The sequence below is a fragment of the Schistocerca nitens genome, chromosome 9, assembly GCF_023898315.1.
Source record: "Schistocerca nitens isolate TAMUIC-IGC-003100 chromosome 9, iqSchNite1.1, whole genome shotgun sequence".
Taxonomy (NCBI): domain Eukaryota; kingdom Metazoa; phylum Arthropoda; class Insecta; order Orthoptera; family Acrididae; genus Schistocerca; species Schistocerca nitens.
The window spans coordinates 368401719-368423878 of NC_064622.1; the positions used below are offsets into that span (position 1 = coordinate 368401719).

General features: G+C 39.8%; 1 protein-coding gene across 2 annotated transcripts in view; it reads left to right on the top strand.

The window, feature by feature from the left end:
- Nucleotides 1-6335, top strand: part of LOC126203747 (DNA-directed RNA polymerase III subunit RPC4) — a 61323-nt gene extending 54988 nt beyond the window's left edge. For both annotated transcript variants that reach the window (XM_049938114.1, XM_049938115.1), the window contains 3 exons: nt 1949-2077; nt 4051-4212; nt 5844-6335. In XM_049938114.1, the coding sequence (XP_049794071.1) occupies nt 1949-2077; nt 4051-4212; nt 5844-5969 (417 nt within the window). In that variant the 3' untranslated portion in view covers nt 5970-6335. The remainder of the gene's footprint in view (nt 1-1948; nt 2078-4050; nt 4213-5843) is intronic.
- Nucleotides 6336-22160: the final 15825 nt, after the last annotated feature.

The window sequence follows — 22160 nt, forward strand, 5'->3', positions numbered from 1 at the left end:
AGAGTAGTCGAGTGCGCGCGCGCGTTTGTGTCTGTGTGTGTGTGTGTGTGTGTGTTTGTTTGTTTTACTTTAGAAGAAGGCCATTTGGCCAAGAGCTCACATGTTTAGCAGTCATTTTGTTTTGTCTGTCTGTGCTCTGCTCTATATGGTGAGTAGGAATCTATCCTATTCTTAATATTGTCATTATTCCAACCTGGAGTTTCCATTGCGCAGGGATTAGGGTTTTTGAAGTCTACCTTCTGCAAAACCCCATTTATTTGGGTAAGTAGAAAAAGAACTGCGTTGGGTTTTCTGGAAGGTGGAGTTTAAGACCCCAAATTTAATTTGAAAACATGGAAAAAAGTAAGTCAATAGGAGCATCTGATCCCAGCAAGATTATTAGTATGGGAAGCATCAGTAAAGTAAGATGAAAAAGAGACAGAACAGATGACATTTGGAATATTTATCACAGGGACTGGGTGCAGCAAGTGTTCTAACATGATCACCAGCCCAGAATGAAGCAAATCCGAAAAATAAAGGAGGGGGCAAAAAATGAGGGGCAATATGTGGACCAGGGAAAGGCCGGGGGTTGAGGAAAATATGGTAATTCAAGACAATGTAGTAAGTTGGGATCAGGCAGTTGTTTGGAAGTAGATATGTGCTGAAGAACAATATTCACCTTATAAAGTTCTGTATGAACAATTTTAGAACAACCTGTTCAGAGAATATGAATTTTTGTATTTATCCTGCATGACATATTTTTACCATGGAATATTTTGTTGTTATTGTAAGTGACTGACTGGTTTGGCATTGTGATCAAAAATGATTTTGAAGCTCTCCCATTGCAGGATATTAAAGAGAGCTTGTAGCATAAGTCTGGATAAGATGTCAGTGAACTAGCAAGGGATTCTCATGCAAATGTATTTTTTATCAGTAGTGATGGGGCTGAGATACATACAGACACGTGCTTGCAAGCTTTATTGTTGAGTACAAGGGTATCAACTGTACTATGAATAAACAAGTGTAGAAGTTATACAATGCATAAAAAAGTTTTCAAGGCCTGAGCAACCTAAAGAAAGCATAGCTTGGGTGAGAAGCCATTTAAGAAAGTATGAAACAATAGGAGAAGTTGGAAAATGTAAGAGAGAACTACAAAAGTCATGAAAACTTAATGATAATATGAAAAGAAAATCAGAGGAGAGTATGGAGTAATAATGAGTGCTAGCATCTCCAAGGTTTGGACTAAGAGCTAGTGGGGTAAGAGATAAATGGGGTTCATGTGAAACCCAGAAACGGTTATTTGCTACAGTCTACTATTGGTTTTGGTGCCGAGTACTGTCATCAACACCAGAGAGCAGATCAGCCTTTCAACAAATTCTGACAGCAAAGAGCAGATCACTTTTTTGCTTTGTTGCTGATGCTTGATAATTTAGAAAAAAGCTAGAAGCCAGAATTATTTCCAAGCACACACCCTAACAGAATCTTTTGTACAAATAGACAATGTAACAATTTCTCAGTCTGTCACTATTTTATTGCAAAATTAAAGAACAACACACATTTGCAGCATGCTGTTTTCAGGTGTCTATATATGTATTTTGTACTGTATTAAATGAAGCTATCTCCTACATTCTTTTTTTAGTGATAATGTTTCTGGTAACTGTAATTTTGCTTATTTGACAATGTAATGTCATCACTGGTCAAAAGAAATATAAAATATAATTTTTTGTGTCAAGCCACTGCCTTCTTATATAATTGATATTAAATAAAATCATTAACTACCAATAGATGTAAGTATACAAAAATCAGATATTTGCCAGTCATTATCCAAAGCAGCACTTAATAACAATATATTCATATTAATGATGAAAATAAGGTAGTATGTGAGTTAACTTATATATCCAGAACATCAAAGAGGTTCATTATTAATTCCTGTTAATAAAAGTATTAGCACTGCCTTCTCTCCTTGCAGTTTCCCGATTGTCTACCTGGTTTGAAACCTGAGCAGTCATCTGGTCCTGCCAGGCCATCGACAGCTAGACCTTCAACTGCAGCAAGGCCTTCAACCTCGGCAAAGCCACCAGCTCCAGCTGAGCATTCGGTAAAAATATTTCCATGTTCTTTGTATTAAGCTCCTTAGCTGAACTTACTTGGAGTTTGGTAATTTCTGATTACATTGCACTGCTCGCCTCTTTTTCCATCATGTAGGAAAATTCATGTGAGTCACACATCATATTTGTGTCTGCTTCAGATTCATTTGATATGATTTCCATCTTTATAGCTGTATTTATGTCATGCATACGAGAAGAATATGAAAAGATTAGCTTAGGTGCATACAGTATACTGTTATCAGTGAACTTTTGTCTTTGTTACATTGGTAAATGTGGTGCCTTAACATATGAGGTAATATAACATATGGTGTCCCACATAAAAAAAAAAGATTGATATTGGACCCACTCTTTTTCTTATCTATGTAAATGATCTGCCAGTGACTTCTAATGGTAGTTCAGAAACTTTTTCTTATCTATGTAAATGATCTGCCAGTGACTTCTAATGGTAGTTCTGAAACGTTCAGAAACTTTAGGATTTGCTGATGACAAACATACTAGTGAAGCGTACCGATTCATTCTTACCAGACACAGACCGAGCAGTGTGGAGCAGTGGTTAACAAACCCTTTGGACTCACATTTGGGAGGATGGCAGTTTGAATCCACACCTGATCATCTGGATACAGGTCTTCATTTTTCTTTAAATTGCTGCAGGCAAAAGCTGGGATGATTCCTTTGAAAGGGCATGGCTGATTCTCTCTCTATCCTTCAAACATTCCATGTGTGTGTTCCATTTCTAATGACCTTGATTTCGATTGGATGCTAAACCCTGATCTTCCTTTGTTCCTTCTTACAGGGTATAGCCAGAGGATAAATGAACAGACCTACTAACAAAGACTCGTATTATGCAGTTTTGAACAAGCAAAAATTTCCGTACTGGCTGGCACCAGAAGTAGACATTAATCTTCACACACTAAATTAAACACCCTTTCTAAAATTCCTGGGGATCCAGTTAGATTACTATTAAAATGAGGTCAACACACAGATGAACTAATCAAACAGTTCAGTTTCTCATGTTTTGTTCTCAGAAGAACCTATCACTGTGTTAAACTGAAGACAAGTGTATTGACTTACTTGGCATTTCACTCATTCTTGTCCCATGAAATTATCTTCTTGGGCAGTGCAGCCAAACAAAATTGTTTATTTGCAGAAGTGAGTAGTAAGAATATTTTGCAAACTTGAGAACTGAACATTTTCAGGAACCTTCTTAAGTATTTTGAAATTCTTACATTCAGTTCCTAGTACATTTTTCTTTATGAATTAAGCTGAATTGTGATGCACACAAATGTAGCACAAAACAGAAAAATAATTTTCATGTAGATTTTGTCTCATAGTCTAGGATTCTGAATAAGATTAAGTACTCTGGTGCAGATATATTGGACAAGCTCTCATCTAACATATTAGGGTTGTCATAAAGTTTGAATTATACATCCAAAAATAGTGCTGTAATTAATTTTTTGTTTGTTTGTGGTTACATGTCTGTAGTTCTGGTGCACACAGAACTTCACACATCACAATATTGTAGCAGCCCCAAAAGGAGGCAAAATAAACTTGTGCAACCCATTGATAAAGTGGAGTATCTGTGTAGTAATTTGTTTTTGGCAACAGTGGAAATGTTGCTGCCAAAAATGAATTGCAATATGACTCTCTATTTTGTCTATGGCTTTTTAATCATATTTTTGTGTTCATAATTAAAATGTCCCTATCATTTTACCCTTTTAGTGCAAGAAGAAGGTGCAAATTTCTTGTCTGGAGTTCATTTTAGAACTGATTGTTCATAACAGTGTGTGTAAATTGCAGCATGTTCTGAATAGTTTCCTGGAAATTACTTGACCTAATGGAACAGCCTTACGTTCTCCAGCAGCTTTATCGAGTCAACCACAATGTTTTCTAGTATGTTTTTTTAGCATTTTATGAACAGTTTGTTTTTTGCATAAAGTACCTTTAATGCAGTTACCTTTTGCAGGCAAATGAAACTGATAGTGATAATAGCAACAGATGCACTCTAAAAGATCTGTCAGAAGGTCTGATTGGTAAGGTGCAGCTGCTGAAGTCTGGGCGTGCAAGGCTTGTGCTGGGTGATACAGTGCTTAATTTAGAAATGGGCACCCAGCTTGGCTTCCGACAGGTCAGTACTGTGTGCGTAATTCTGAGTTTCTTATTAAGGAAAACCATCCAGATCCTGGAAGACTCCCATTCTTTTAATGTAATTTGTTCTTCTACTGATACATGTGAAACAGAGCAAGTTCATTGAAACTTATATTTATTTTTAATTTTTGTATATTACTGTGTGCTTGTACAAGAGTGTGCCCAAAATTAAGACAAAAACTCTAGCTAGAATTGTAAAATTTGTTTAGGTTTTGTATTTGAAATTTTCTTTACTTTAAAATGTAGAGCATTAGAGGAAAAGAGAGAAATGTCAAAAAACTGGAAAATGAGTGGAGAAACAAGCAAAACATCTATTACTCTTTTTAGAATCTCAGTACAAAAACATATACACACCCCCATGAGAACACTCCCGTGGCAGACAAATGTGGGGACTGAGAAATACCAGTAAATTTCCAGTTCTTTAAAGAATCAGACTTTATGTATAAAACATCTTCAGACCATATGATTACAAATGAGAATTTGTTAAATATTTAATGTGAAGCATGCAATTTCCATTTTGCAGGCTCAATGACTGGTATACACAGATATTGTGTGCAAAAGTGTTGCTAATAGATTTAGCAGGAAAGATCTTTTCATCATTTTTGGGGGGCTGCCAGTGAGAAAAAGTTTTGCAGAGGTTTGAAATTATGTGTAAACTGTGTTGTAAGTCACTGAGTGCTCTCATTCTCAAACACTGTTAGAATATAATCTGGGTATTTGCATGCCTTGAATTATGCCTCCTCAAGACATATACTGATTCTAGCTGTAATACTTGCCTTATTGCACTAAACCATTGACTTAAGATTATACCTCTTAATGACTAGATTGTGACAGCATTTTAAATTCAGTCAGTTTTTTGTTGCTCCAAGAAGGCATTAGACAGGAGGTATCTTGCAACAACTGGGACTGTGAACCATAAATGAAGACAGTGGGATAGTAACAAAGGTAGCAGATTTTGTGTGTGTGTGTGGGGGGGAGGGGGGGGGGAGTGGAGTGGATGTTGATGTTGAGTGTTAAGTGCATGAGGGAAAGAGCAGGCAGATTAGTATTTGAAGGGAGGACAAGGGGAGACTTGTGGCTCACTGTATCTCCCTGAGGGGGACACCAAGAGAAAGAAAGAGAGAGAGATGGGGGGAGGGGGGACGCTGAGCCTTGGTAAAGAGTAACTGTTAGTTAAACTTCCATGAGTTGTTATGTTCATTTACACATCACCCATCAATCAGCTACATACAAGTTGTCTTTCTTGATTATTGATTGTTTTTCTGTTCATGGTTCTGGTATATTTTCTATTCAAGAGAAGTCTCACCATGAAAATGTTAGGTGCCTGTTCCATTACTTTCTCGTAGTTTTGTTCATTACAGTTCCCATTGTTCATTAACATGATGAAAGATCACTTTTATTGTCAAATGTTTATATGAATCTGCAACCCCCCCCCCAAAAAAAAAACCTCTTCCCCCTCCCTCCCTCCCTCCCTCCCTCCCTCCCCCCCCCCCCTCTCTCTCTCTCTCTCTCTCTCTCTGTGTGTGTGTGTGTGTGTGTGTGTGTGTGTGTGTGCATATCAGCTAAATTAGGTATCCTCTTTCTGAGTGCTAACTTTTAGTTTTGTTTCAGGATGTTATATGTGTCAACTTGGACCCTTCAACGCACGGTGGAGAAATGATAAATCTTGGGCCTGTCAACAATCGTATAATCTGTTCACCTGATCTGGAAACTATGCTGGCAACAACAAAAGCTTGAGTCGTACAATAATCATCAAATTGTTACAATTCTTCATGCTTGCTGCACACTGTTAATCTGTTCAGCTGATCTGGAAACTATGCATTCAACCACAAAGGCTTGAGTAATACAATAATCATCAAATTGTTACAACCTTTCTGGATCAGTGTGGAGTATTCTTCATGCTTTCTGCATTGTAACACACTTTCACTTTCTGTGTGTATGTGGGAGGATTGGATAATGTCATCTACAGCAGATGTAGGAAGATTAATCTGAAAATATCTGTATATTGTCTCCAGTATGTATTAGCCAAGCCAACCAAATTGAATCAGGTGTTGTACATATTGAGAGTTGTATAATCATAATATATTTGTATTTAATGAAAAATGTCTCTTTTTTTTATTTACACCTTGTGTCACGCGTCTGATTCATGGATTTAAATATATTGTATTACATTACTTATTTGGGTAAATTATCCTGTACTCTTTAATTTGGGTTAGAATAATTAAAAGTAAAACTGAAATCAAATAAATACAAATGGAAAAGTTCTTTGTTAGTCTGAAATGTAGCAGCAGATCAATAGACCAAATGACAGGTCTCAAGCAGATGATGTGGCAGTTTTTGGATGGAGCATGAATGACTGGCACCTTAACTGACTCCAAGACATGACTGTTCACATAACCAAACAATGTAAATTCCAGGTTGGAAGATCAACAATGTAGGAAAAGATAGATCGCTGCTTACCGAAAAGATGATGGATTAAACTGCAGACAAGAACAGTTAGAAGACACTTATGCGTAAGCCTTTGGTCACAGTCTTCATCAGAATAAGGAAGAGAAACACACGCCATTCGGCCACAGAAGCAAGCAAGCACATCTGACGCACACATAACCACCAGCCAATATGGTTATGGCGGTCATCTGCTTGCTTGTGTGAAAGAGTGGTAGGTGTTTCTCCTTGTTGTCCTCAGGAAGGCTGTGGCTGAAGGATTGTGTGTAAGTGTCTTTTAATTGTGCCTGTTTGCAACTTAACATATCTTTGTGGTAAATAGCACTCTGTCTTTTCCTACATTGTTGTTCACATAACTATGTGGGTTTTACATGGCGTTGAACCATAATAACACACTTTTAGGATCGAAACAACATTTATTTCATCACTTTATAGAGCAAATACAGAAAGATGGCTGTCAAACATAGCACTAGAACACAAAGAAAAGAAGACAAAACCAAAGAGCATAGTCAACGAACTGTCACTTCACATCAGAGACGCCACAGAGAGCCCCATCCCTGGCACTGCGGAGCACGGCGGGGCAGAGCTAGCGTATGTTCACAAAAGAATCTTCGTGCCCGCACAGCGGGCACATGCGGCGTCCAACATGTGAAGTGTATGGTTCAGACGCGTCATCGTCAGGGTCCTGCGTATTGGACAACTGCGCAGGCGGTGGCGAGTCGATGGGGGCTGTAGCGGGTGAGGCGTCAGCAGAGGCAAGTCAGCAGGGTGCAGCAAGAAGTGGCTCCAGGAGGGACCACACAGGCTTTAAAAATTGTACCAAAACTGTACTTGGGTGGCCATTGAGCAGAATCACAAATGTATTGACCCCGCGGCGTAATATGTGGTGTGGGCCACAGTATGGTGGTTGCAGAGCCGCACAACACGACGAAATCACATGATTTCAAGTCCTTTTGAAAAAAGATCTGTGGCGTGGTGTGAGCATGAGTTAGAGGCAGGCGACATGAGCACGCACTTGTTCGTCGAGGGCCGCCAGGTCGGTAGTGTCCGTCAGAGAAGTGTCCTCGTCAAATTCGGCAGGCAGGATGAACAGTTCACCATACAGGATCTCCACCAACAAAGCACTGAGGTCCTCCTTGTGCGCAGAGCGGATTCCCAGCAACACCCATGGCCGAGCCTCAGACGAAAGCCTGCTGTGGCACATGAGTGCAGGTTTTAGCGTTCTGTGCCATCGCTCCACTAGTCCATTGGGCTGCAGATGATATGCAGTCGTGTGAAATTTTGCCACTGTGCACAACTCACACAGGTGAACAAAAAGTGATAACTTGGTGACCCTGGTTTGTGGTAAGTGACGGGGCAACCAAATCTAGCCACCCAAGCCGAAATGAATGCTCGAGCGATTGTCTCAGCTGTAATGTTCACCAGGGGTACCGCATCCACCCAATGGGTGACGCGCTCAATCATGGAAAGGATGTATTTGTATCCCTCTGACGGGGCAAGAGGATCATCCACATCAATGTGCACGTGGCACAGGCAGCATCTGGGGGCATCAAAATGTTCTAACAGCGGTTGCGCATGTGTGCTCACCTTGCTGCGTTGGCAAGGAACGCACGTGCATGACCACGAGCGGCAAACGTGCTGCATGCCCGGCCAGACAAAACATTCGCTTATGAGTTGTATTGTTGCCCGCATTCTGGGGTGGCCAAGATTATGTAATGAGTCGAAAATCCCATGCCGAAAGGGGAAGGCACCAAGGAGTGGGGTGAAACAGTGGAAACGTCACAGACGATAGGAGTTGACGACCTGTGCAGGGCAATAGGTTTGATGACAAGTGAAGATCCATTGTCCAACAGCAGACATTGTGTGTTCGTGTCTTCAGCCTGGAGCCAGGCCAGTTCCTCTAAGTTCAATGGGGCGGAGATCATCAAAATGTGGGAGAGGTAGTCGGCAACTACATTTTCCGCACCGCAGATGTAACAAGCATCCAAAGAGTGTTGGGAAATAAAGTCCATGTGCTGGAAGCGGCGCGGTGGGAGATCTTTCGCTGGGCTGTGGATTGCATAACCAAGAGGATTATGGTCCGAATGGTGAAAGCGCATCCTTCAATGTCGCACCTGAAATGCTTGACTGACTCCCTCATAAACCGGGAGGAGCTCGCGGTTGAAGGCCATTTACACTGACTCCTTGTTAGCTTCTTTGAGAAGAAACGGAGCGGCTGCATTGAGTCTGCCCTGTGCTGTTGGAGGACAGCACCTATCACCGACTCGCTAGCGTCGTAGTGACAGTAATCTGCGCCTTGGGGTCGGGGTGCGCGAGAGTAATAGACCGTGCAATGGCCAATTTCAAATTGTCAAAAGCATCCAGCATAGGCCTAGTCTAGTCCTGTTTACGCTTTCCTGTTGTATTTTTACTGGAGAGGGCGTCAGTTAGAGCCGACTGGACAGAGGCACCCCGAGGTATATGTCGCCGATAAAAGTTCATCTTCCCTAAGAAACAGTGCAGTTGTGTGTAATCCTCGGGGAGAAGCAGATCAAGGATGTTTGCAATTCGTGAATTAGTAGGGTGGATGCCATCGGCTGAGACCGTATGACCAAGGAAAGTAACAGATGTGGAACAGAGCTGCGATTTGTCGTGGTTGATAACCACGCTGTTGGCCACAAGAGCTGCACGAACTGCATCAAGGTGAAATTGGTGTTCCTTCGCAGACGAGGAAAAGATAAGTATGTCATCCAAATAGGCAAAAGCGAAAGGAAGTGGTAGCAAAATTGAATCAATAAAATGTTGCCACATCTATGCTGCGATTTTTAAACCATAGGGTACGAAGCAGTATTCGAAAAGGCCAAAAGGCGTAATGATCACTGTTTTCGGAATTGGAAATTTCTGATATGCCTTCTAACAGTCCTAGACAGAAAAGAACTGCATGAAATCCTGGATATGAGGAATCTGATAGTTGTCTATAATAGTCCTAGCATTAAGGGACCTGTAGTCACCGCACATCCGGAGCGAACTGTCTTCCTTAGTCACCAGGTGGATGGGAGAGGACCAGTTCCTGTCCAATGGTCGGAGGACACCCAAAGCCAGTAAATCCTGAACTATCTCTTTCACTTGCTACAATTTCGAAACATTAAGATGTTGAGCTTTGTGATGTATGGGAGGACCGTATGTGGTGCGGATTTGGTGGCAGGTGCCGTTGCTGATTGCCGAGACCCGCGAAGGGAGACACACATGGTGGCGCAAGATGGGGGGCACGAGTGGTGACGGTTAACAGACCTTGGTGTGCCAGGATGGCGTGTACGAAGTATCGGCAGTAGGCGATGGCTGAACACACGGCGCGGTAGCCACGGAAAAAGAGCAATCCCGCAAAGTGGAAACATGAACATCCGAGCCAGACCAGAGTGACGTGGGTGGGACCTCGGCAAGAGACAGTGAAGGTGGATATACTACGATGGCCGCACAATGCGAAGGATCCCACGAAGTGGGGACAAGAGCATTCTGCAGGTCCAACTTCATCCGCACAGAACCGGCAGCAGGAAAGGTGCAGCTTGACACAGGAGCGAAACAGAGCGAATACACAGCAGGAGAGGGAGACTGCATTGACAGGAGTGGCTCTGCAGAGAGGCAGCGTAAGGTAACCCATGCATGAGCCAAATCAGTGGAAGCGGTAGCAATGCGGTAGCCTAACTCCGCATTATGAGTGCGTAGTCCGCCATCTGCTGGCGGACGTCTGATAACTCAGAGAGGCAAGCCATAATATCTTCAAGCAGAGAAGCACATGTAAAAAGCATGGCCAAGGACGTGGAGAGCGGAGACGTACTGCACTCGTTCAAGCACAGAATGGTAGAACCAGACGCATGGCAGAGTGTAGCAGCCTGTAGGTCCAGCAAGAGCTTCTAATGGTGTAGAAAATCCAACACGATCACAGGTTCGTCCACATTGGCTACTTGGAAATTCTGGAGTTGTTCTTCACTGTGAGTCCAGATCATGAAGGTGTCATCAATAAATCTGTACCAAATTTTGGGTTGACAGGCCTGGGTACAGATTTATTGATGACATCTTCATGATCTGGACTCACAGTAAAGAACAACTCCAGAATTTCCTCTCCAACCTTAACTCCTTTGGTTCCATCAGATTCACCTGGTCCTACTCCAAATCCCATGCCACTTTCCTCGATGTTGACCTCCAGCTGTCCAATGGCCAGCTTCACACATCCGTCCACATCAAACCCTCCAACAAGCAACAGTACCTCCATTATGACAGCTGCCACCCATTCCATATCAAACGGTCCCTTCCCTACAGCTTAGGTCTTCGTGGCAAACGAATCTGCTCCAGTCCTGAATCCCTGAAGCATTACACCAATAACTTGAAAACAACTTTTGCATCCCGCAACTACCCTCCCGACCTGGTGCAGAAGCAAATAACCAGAGCCACTTCCTCAAACCCAGAACCTCCCACAGAAGAACCCCAAAAGTGCCCCACTTGTGACAGGATACTTTTCGGGACTGGATCAGACTCTGAATGTGGCTTTCCAGCATTGATACGACTTCCTCAAATCCTGCCCTGAAATGAGATCCATCCTTCATGAAATCCTCCCCACTCCACCAAGAGTGTCTTTCCACCATCCAACTAACCTTCATAACCTCTTGGTTCATCCCTATGAAATCCCCAAACCACCTTCCCCACCCTCCGGCTCCTACCCTTGTAACCGCCCCTGGTGTAAAACCTGTCCCATGCACCCTCCCACAACCACCTACTCCAGTCCTGTAACCTGGAAGGTGTACACAATCAAAGGCAGAGCCACGTGTGAAAGCACCCACGTGATTTACCAACTGACCTGCCTACACTGTGAAGCCTTCTATGTGGGAATGACCAGAAACAAACTGTCCATTCGCATGAACGGACGCAGTCAGACAATGTTTGTTGGTAATGAGGATCACCCTGTGGCTAAACATGCCTTGGTGCACAGCCAGCACATCTTGGCACAGTGTTACACCGTCTGGGTTATCAGGATACTCCCCACTGACACCAACCTATCAGAATTCCGGGGATGGGAACTTGCCCTTCAATATATTCTCTCTTCCCGTTACCCACCAGACCTCAACCTCCGCTAATTTCAAGTTTCCGCCCCTCGTACATCACTTGTCATTCAACAACATTTTTGCCCCTGTACTTCCGCCTCAACTGATATCTCTGCCCAACCTCTTTGCCTTTACATATGTCTGCTTGTGTATGTATATGTGCGGATGGATGTGTGTGTGTGTATGTGTGTGTGTGTGTGTGTGTGTTAGTGTATACCTGTCCTTTTTTCTCCCTAAGGTAAGTCTTTCCACTCCCAGGATTGGAATGACTCCTTACCCTCTTCCTTAAAACCCATATCCTTTCGTCTTTCCCTCTCCTTCCCTCTTTCCTGATGAAGCAACCTTGGGTTTCAAAAGCTTGAATATTTGTGTGTGTGTGTGTGTTTTTTTTATTGTGTCTTATCAACATACCAGTGCTTTCTCGTTTGGTAAGTTACAATTTACCCCATTCCCTTAAATGGCACAAAATGCATATACTATATTTATAGATTTATTTATTCCTATTCAAGAATTCATCTATGGTATAGAAGGAGTTGTCAAGGAGATATGATTTCAATTTATTTTTGCTGTGTCGGACATTTTATTTCATCTGGCAATTTGTCAAAAAAATTTTATAGCAGCATATTTCACCCCTTTCTGTTCCAAAGACAAGTTGAGTAAAGGATAGTGTAAGTCTTTCTTTTTCTGGTATTATAATCATGAATGTCACTGTTGTTTTTAAACTGGTCCATGTTGTTGAGAACGAATTTTATTAGTGAGTAAATGTACTGTGAGGCTGTTGTAAGAATTCCCAATCTTTTAAAAAGATGCGTACAATATGTGCGACTATGAACCCCACACATTATTAAACCACTTTGTTTTGAGCAGTAAATACTTTTTGTATGACAACATAGAGTGAAAGTTTGCAAAGTATGTTAGCTTACTAATTTCTGTATCCTCAGAATTGGCAGTTATTCTGATTGCAAAAGTTGCTGAACCTATTCGCTTTAGAAGATCCAAAATATGAATTTTCCAATTAAGAGTCTCATCTATATGTACACCCAAAAACTTAGCATTCTCTACCCTGTCTACTGACTTCTGTTGATGTGGTTATCTTTATTGATGGAACTGTACTTTTTGCAGCACAAAATTGGATGTACTGTGTTTTTTCAAAGTTTAGAGCAAACCCATTTGCAGAAAAGCAATTAATGACTTCTCCAAAGACTTTATTTGTACCATTTTCAATTTTAGTTTCTTTTACTGGATTAATAATGATGCTTGTATCATCAGGAAACAGTGGCAGTTCAGCTTCCTGTTTCAGATAGGAAGGGAGGTCGTTCACATATGTCAAGAACAGAAGGGGACACATGATTGAACCCTGTGGAATACCTCATGTAATTTCACCCCAGTTAGATGAAGTGGCAAACTTATTTAAATCACTTGACCCATATAAGGAAACTTTTTGCTTCCTGTTCTGTAGGTATGACTTAAACCACTTGTATGCTCTTCCATTTATACCATAGAATTGTAATTTCTGTAATGTAATGTCATGTTCACACAATCAAATGCTTTGGACAAGTCACAGAAAATTCCTATTGGTGACATTTTACTATTTAAAGACTATTATGTGGACAGTGAAACTATATATTGCTGTCTCAGTGGAACAGCATTTTTGAAATCCGAACTGTGATGTACTAAGTATACCATTACTGTTGAGATGACCAACCACTCTTGAGTACATTACTTTCTTGAAGATTCTTGAAAATGCTGTAAGCAAGGATACTGGGTGATAATTATTGACATCTGTGGTGTCCCCCTTTTTATAGAGACGCCTGACAGTGGCATATTTTAACCTGTCTGGGAAAATACCTTGAGTTAGTAATGCATTACATATGTGACAGAACATCAGCTGTAATTGCTCCACATTGTTTTAATATCTTATTAGAGATGTCGTCTATTCCAACAGAACATTTATTTTTCGAAGATTTAATAATTTTACTTATTTCACAAGAGGTTGTTAGGTGAAAGTTAACCAGACTAATTTTTTTCAAAACAGACTCTTCCATGTACTGCCTGGCTTTATCTTTTGATCTGTTCTCACCAATTTTTTCTCCTACACTTAAGAAATGGTTGTTAAATACATTATCTACTTGTGTACTGTTAGTTAGGATGGCCTTGTTCTCTTTAATAGTAATACTACTTACCCCAGTGGTTACTTTTCCTGTCTCGCTTCTAACAACATTCCATATTGATTTAATTTTGTTGCCATAGTTGTTAATTTCTTCTCTAACATACATATTTCTCAATTTCCTTACAACTTTTCTCAGTATGTTACAATAATTTTTATAGTGTAAAACTAGTTCTGGATCTTTACTAGTTCTTGCTGCCTCATACAGTTTTCTTTTTCTTCTTGAAGACACTTTAATACCTGTAGTAATCCAAGGTTTCTTTGAAAAGTGTATGGTGTTACATTTAGTAATTTTCTTTGGGAAACAATGTTCAAAAAGGGATATAAATTTATCAAGAAGTATGTTGCATTTATCATTAGCATTTGTCTCATTATATACATCTCCCCAATTAACATTTCTTAAGCTTTCTCTGAAGTGCTCCATAGATACCAGGTTGAACGACCTCACACTTGTACTTAATGGTTTCCGAACTGTACACCCTGTTAGGTTTTGTAAGTTAATGAGTTGTGCATTATGGTCTGACAATTCATTTACCACAGGAAAAGCACTTGTTTGTTTTACATCCTCTTTCTGTACAAATACATTGTCTATTAGCGTGCTGCTGTCTTGAGCTATACGTGTAGGGAAATTGATCACTGATTCTAAGTTATATATTTTCCTATCAGAATTACTTAGAAAGTTTACATTGAAATCACCACATATTAATAACTTCTTCTTTTTGTGTGACAGACAGCATAATAGGGAGTCAAACTTTTTTATGAACAGCTCCCAGTCTCCTTATGTACACTGTTTCTAATATCAACACTACATTATCTAGCTGAAGTTCGCAAGAGCAAACCTCAAAGTGATGATCAACACAAAATTTTCTTACTTCCACAGTTTTGCATTTATACCCTTGTTTTATGAAAATGGCAACTCCTCCTATATCCATCCTAGATGTACAAGTGTAAGATGCTAAATTATAGTCACATATACTGTCACTATCCGTGCCCACAGTTACATGGTCTTCAGACAGTCAGAGTATATCAATCTCATTCTTATTTTTGAGATCATCTACACACACTAATAGCTCATCCACTTTATTTTTTATTCCCCTGATATTTTGATGAAGTAAGTTGATACTGCCCTTAGATTCCCATATTTACTCTACATGAAGTTTCTTTTATTCTATTTATCTTGATTGTCACCTGTGTGGGCTTTGTCTCTAACCTAAAAAACCTGTCTGCCTGGACCATTAATCACAGGGATCACCCCTTGTGTGACTGGACCACCTTACAGATTCTGCTAATGGAGAAGCTAACTTACTTTTCCCCATCCTATTCAGGTGTAGGCCACATGTAGTGTAGCCCCACCTACCAATAGGATTTACTGGAACAACACTTATGTGAGATTTTGCTGGTGTCTAGAGCATCCTCTTCAGCTCAGTGTTAACATGCCTTACAACAGTGTTTACCCAGGGCTGATCATGTTGGTGAAAGACCTCCACAAGCCCCACATTTGTGTGCTCAGTTTCTGCTCCTATTCTATCCAGGCCACTCCTAATACTGTATCTTTGCTTCATAGCCAGGCTGTTTCCTGCTCCCCCAACTATAATTATGTGATCTTCCTTCTCAAATTCCCTGCATAGCTGACCCAAGTTTTCTGTCACCTGGCCAAGGCTAGCACTTGGTTTCACAAAAGTTGTGACCTGGTACCCTGCACCAAATTTTTTCTGAACCTGCTGGCCCACACCCCTCCCATGACTGCTGCCTATAAGCAGAATTCTTTTTTTCCTATTCTGGTTTGATCCCGACCTGTCTTTTTTCTCCAAGCTAATATTCTGCTTCAACCTACTTTCAACTACATCTGGATGAGGCCCTTCCTCCATTTCAGAAAGCAAGCCAAACTGATTTACTAATTGAATTTGTGGAGTTTTTTCCAGTGCTTCCCTTTTTCACCCTTTGCTTGCTACCTTTTCCCAGTTCCCAGTCTCTTTTCCTCCCTTAACCTACATAATTCCAAGTTCGAGTTTTCTAATTCAGCCTTAAGGGTACAAATTTTTGCCTCCTGTTGAGCAATTTTTCTGTCCTTTCTATAAAAACTAAACTGCTGTGGATGATCCTCATTTTCTACCCACGTTTCCTCACCGCTACATTCCCCCCAATGAAACCATAACTTACAGTCTACACAGAACACCCCCATTTCAGATTTCTACAGCAACCACCAAATTTTTCACACATGGTTTGATAGGCAAACTCAATAAAAAATCAGAGAATAAGTTGGCGCAAGACCACAGTAGTTTCGTAATCTGTAGCTTACTAATCCGTAAATAAACACTACTGTAAACAAACTTTTAAACTTACTTCTGAAAGATTTAACTACCTAAACTCTGTATGACCAACATGAATTAATTTGAATTTGAAGCGATAACTCTAGTCAAAAACGAAAATCTATACTCACGCAAAATTCACGAGTAAAAAAGTTAAACAAAACTAGTGACTACCAGCCTTTTACGAAATACTTCCTTTTTTATCTAAATACGGTCAGAAAAGCAAAACCTTCAATAGATGGCCTACAGAAGAAGTATATACACTAGTCTATAACTAAATTAGCTCTTATTTCAATATTAATCACTTCACTTAGTGAGAGCTTCGTATACGCGTGTCTGCCTAGCTCCAGAGATGCATGTGCATGCATCGTGTTGTACAGGTGCTGAATGTCAGTTTGTGGAATGTAGTTCCATGGCTGTGGCACTTGGCTGATTAATGCTATTTGTGGATGATGCTGGAGTTGTCGTTCAATGATGTCCCATATGTGCTCAATTGGAGACGGATCTGGTGATTGGACAGGCCAAGGCAACATGTCGACACACTGTATACCATGTTGGGTCACAACTCCAGTATGCGGTTGAATGTTATCCTGTTGGAAATCACCCACTGGAATGCTGTTCATGAATGGCAGCACAACAGGTCAAACCACCAGACTGAAATATAAATTTGCAGTCAGGGTAAGTGGGGTAAACAAGAGAGCACTCCTGCTACCATATGAAATCACTATTCAGACCATAGCTCCAGTGTGTCTAACATGTTGACAAGTTGATCGTAGGCCCTTGACCGACCTCCTCCTAACCAAAACATGCCCATCACTGACACCAAAGCAGAACCAGCTTTCATCAGAAACCAAGACAGACCTCCACCCTGCCCTCTAATGTGCTCTTGCTTTACTCCGCTGAAGTTGCAAATGGGTTGGTTTGGGGTCAGTGGACTGTACACTGCTTTGGGTTGTCGTTGAAGTAAATGAATTGCAACAGTTCGTTGTGTCCCTGTTGTCACAATTGCTGCTCAGATTGCTGCTGCAGATGCAGTACAATGCACCAGAGCCATACACTGAACACCATGATCCTCCCTCTCAGTACTGCAACGTGGTTGTTTGAAGCCCTTTCTTCTTGAAAATTTACATTTTTGTGACTGTTGCTCCCAGCAGTCATGTACAGTGACTACATTACTGCCAAGTCTTTCTGCAGTATTGCAGAAGGAACTTCCAGCTTCTCATGGCCCTATTACACAAACTCAGTGAGGTGCTGATAATGACATCTTTGTCATTCTTGACTAACATCAACTCACCATATGCAATACCAAAGGTAACTAACACTCACAACTGTTACATCCTGTGTTTAAAGGAAACCTGATTTGCATCCTGATAGTGGCATTACTAGCACCACAGCTATGCAACTGGTGCAAAATTTGAATGGACGTCATCTTTAAGAAGTAAAAACAACTTTCATTTATCTCACACAACTCCTCCTTGATGCTGTGATTTTTTTCTCATCAGTGTGTATTTTGTTTGCTTCCTTTCATAGAGAATTATTGACAAGATACAGTGTATCTGAGTGTAGGTGCATGTATTTAATGTGTTTCCAGCAACTTCTAGGTGATAGAACCTTTTTTAAAACAAGTCAAATGGTATGAATAAAACTCCAATCAGGCTACCTCTTTCATTGATCAATACTTGATTGTAAGTTAATCAGTTGTGCATCATGGTCTGACAATCCATTTACCACAGGAAAAGCATTTGTTTGTTTTACATCCTCTTTCTGTACAAATACATAGTCTATTAGTGTGCTACTGTCTTGAGCTATATGTGTAGGGAAATTGATCACTGATTCTAAGTTATATGTTGTTAATAACTCTTCTAGTTCACTTTTCCTATCAGAATTACTTAGAAAGTTTACGTTGAAATCACCACATATTAATAACTTCTTCTTTTTGTGTGACAAAAGTCGTGGGACAGCGGTATGCACATATACAGATGACAGTCATATTACGTACACAAGATATAAAAGGGCAGTGCATTGGTGGAGCTGTTATTTGTTCTCAGGTGATTTGAAAAGGTTTCTGATGTGATTATTGCCACACAGCAGACTTTGAATGTGGAATGATAGTTGCAGCTAGATGGATGGGGCATTTCATATTGGAAATTGTTAGGGAATTCAATATTCCAAAATCCACAGTGTTAAGAGAGTGCCAAGAATACCAAATTTTGTGTGTTACCTCTCACTACAGGCAACACAGTGGTTGACAGTCTTCATTTAATGGCCGAGAAGAGTGGCATTTGCATAGAGTTGTCAGTGCTAACAGACAAACAACACAGTGTGAAATAACTGCAGAAATCCATATGGGATGTATGGTGAACATATCCGTTATGACAGTGTGGTGAAATCTGCTGTTAATGGGCTATGGCAGCAGACAACCGACTCAAGTGCCTTTGCTAACAGCACATCACCTGCAACACCTCTCCTGGGCTCGTGACTATGACTAGAAAACTGTGGCCTGGTCAGATGACTCCTGATTTCAGTTGGTAAGAGGTAGTGGTAGAGTTTGAATGTGGCACATACTGCAGGAAGCTATGGACCAAAGTTTTCAATAAGGCACTGTACAAGCTGGTGGAGGCTCCATAATGGTGTGGGTCCAACTAAACCTGTCATTGACTGGAAATGGTTAGTTCAGCTACTTGGAGACCATTTCCAGCGATTCATGAACTTAACATTCCCTAAAAACAATTGAATTTTTATGAATGACAATGCACCAGGTCACAACAGTTAAGGATTGGCTTAGAAAACATTCTAGACAATTCAAGCGAATGATTGGTCACCCAAGTCAGCAACATGAATCCCATCAAACTTTTGTGGGGCATAATTGAGAGGTCAATTCATGCACAAAATCCTGGACCATCAATACTTTTACAATTAAGGATGGCTGTAGAGGCAGCATGGCTCAATATTTCTTCAGGGAACTCACAGCGTCTTGTTGGGCCCATTTCATATCGTGTTGCTGCACTACACTGGGCAAAAGGAGGTTTGACATGCTATTAGGAGGTATCCCATGACTTATGTTACCTCAGTGTGTGGTTAGAAAGCATGCACCTTACTTTAAATTTAATATCTTTTTTATATTTTTTAGTTAAGAGTCAAAGTACCCACCAATTACTATAGTAATCTTGTGCCTTAACAGTACCTTTTAGTTTGAAATTTTACAGCCCACTTTTAATATGATTTCAAAGCTACTTTGGATCACTAGATTAACTGTTATGTCATTAGAAAAGACCCATTACATGTAACTTGACCTTTTGAGCTCTGCAGTGTGATTTTCAAAAACTACATGTCAAAGTATGAAGTAATAGTACATCCATTCATTGTTAGGAACACATATCGTCAGTTTGTTTAACTGCAGTTAGCATTATTTGTTTACAAACAATTGGATAACAAAAAAGCACCAAATATACTGTATTTTATAATCTTCAGAAACCTATAACAACTCCGTTTGTCATATTGTCAACTTACTATATTATTGTTTAACATAAGATCAAAAGCATGAAAAGTCACATCTGTTACCTCCATGGGGAGGAGGTGGCCAATGACACACGTGAGTTTTACAACTGAAAATTCACAAAACAGCATCTAATTACTCTGATTCACAATACAAAACTGACTAAGCATGTGAACAAGGTGTTATTTAGGCTACTGGATTATATGTTGAAATTCCATCTACAATTTAAAAAGAAGTCTTAATGTTTGAAGCAGGAAACATGATAGGAAAACTTGGGATAATGTAGTTTAAGTGCAATTAACAAATATGTAATCAACGTTGTTTGTTTGAATGATTTCACTTATTTTTCCATGAAAACAACAATGTGTATTTGACATTGTATCTTGTTTCAAACATTTCTATCAGAACCACCAAATGGTAACATTTTCTGTAATTTTGAACAAATCCTGCGATTGTTACATATAGTAATTTCATTAACCACAATGTTCCAGTTGTCAGCAAATGTATACTAGACCTGTGAGAAATCATGCAAAGGGGCCAGTAAAATGTAAGATTCTGAGCAACACTGTGTGAGATAACATCAGATCAAGAAATAGACGACATTCAGCATTCTAAAACTGGGTACATCTGAATCACTTTTTGACCTTTCACATTACTGGAAAATCATGGTGTTCTCTGGCCCATCATCACTTAAGAAATTTACAGGTAAAATTAACTGCAGCAGAACAATGAAAAGAAGTTAACTCCACACCAACTTTTCTTTTCTCAAAGAACTTTTGTTTAAGTTATATTCTTTAAGAGTAATATTTGTAAAGATGTTTACCTTGATTTTTTGTTGAACAATTATTTGTTGGTAATCATTCTGAAAATATGATACTCATAATATGTCTCTAAAAGACACTCTAAAGACATGTTATGCATATCATATTTTCAGAATGACCACAGAAGATGCCTTATAAATAAAAAGGAAACATGTCTGGTGAAAAATATTTTTAATTGCTGTAAGCTTAAGATAGAAAAACCAATAATAATTAATTTATAATAGCTACTGCAGAAAACAACCATGAAAATAAACATATTTTGAAAGATTCTTATTACTTCTCCATTTTCAATTTATGGTGAATATCCAAATAGCTGCCATTTATGCACATCACAGCTCAATAAAGTATTGGTACAGTTCTGCTCACACCAAAAATCAAATGCTTGAGTTGGACACACTGAAAATACACTGTGTCTCGAAAGCACAGATACTTGAAGTGTTGACACCAATAAATTTGTAAATATGGCTAGGTGTACATAGCTTACAGTTGAACAACAATTGAAGTTGGTGCTTTACATACATGCACAAACTAAGACTAGTTACTTTCCTAGTATCAAATCAATATGTGATGGATCCCAATGAAAGCATGATCTATAGCCATTCTCAGAAGATATGAGGGAAGAGGAGCAAATATAGTAGCCTTTTCCTGAGTCTCCACTACTGTTAAAGGTAGGTACTTCATAATTTGCGGTGCAACACAGAGTTGACATGTGAAAAATTGCAATGTCACTTCACCCTACTAAGGCAATTTCTTCTTGGCCTTAATTTACTCTTGACTCAGCTATGCTCTCAGTAATAAGGAAAAGGCATGATTTTACAACTTCAATCAGGAGATGGTAGCAGACATTCCCAAAAATATGAAGTGGTTTAATGCATATTTTCCACATAAGCAATCTTATCCTAAATGGAGCATCGGTCTTCATTACAAAATATCACATACACTTGCACTGAAAGTACGTGTACTGTAAGAAGTGTGTTTTGGCTGGACTGATGAGTTGCAGAATAAGTGGACATCTTCCTTCAACAAAGAAAGTCCTTGCTATTCCGTTTAATTGGGATTGCTTTTTATTTACTTATTTTTTTCTTCCAGATTGATTTGCTTCATTCTTGGAGTGTTTTATTTTTGTGCATAGTGCATGTGTTTCCTTCTTTTTTTTTTTCCTTTCTTTAAAACAAAAGACTGGAGAACTTAATGAAGTTTCAACTCTTCCCTTCCCCACACAAGGTGCTTTAATTCCAAGAGTTATCCATTACTCATTTGTGTTTGTGTTCAATTTTACATTTGTTTTGTTTTAGAGGAATACAGGCAGCAAACTGATGTATCACTGTGTTTAAGAATGAATTAAATTTTCCATTTACACTATTTTATGAACATCTTCTTGATGTTCTTCACGTAACTTATTTCTAATACTGAGACATTGTTTATGAAACTGTGGTACCATACTTTACATCTGTGATCTGAACCAAGATGGTAAGTGTGTTCTGTTTTTAACATTTGACCATCGTGATCAAATAAACCATTGACTGTCAGTTCCACAGCCAAAGCACTGCTAAACACAAATTGTCAGTGGCTATTGCACTAGATCCTTCAGCAACTGTAGGTGCTCTTGATTAGT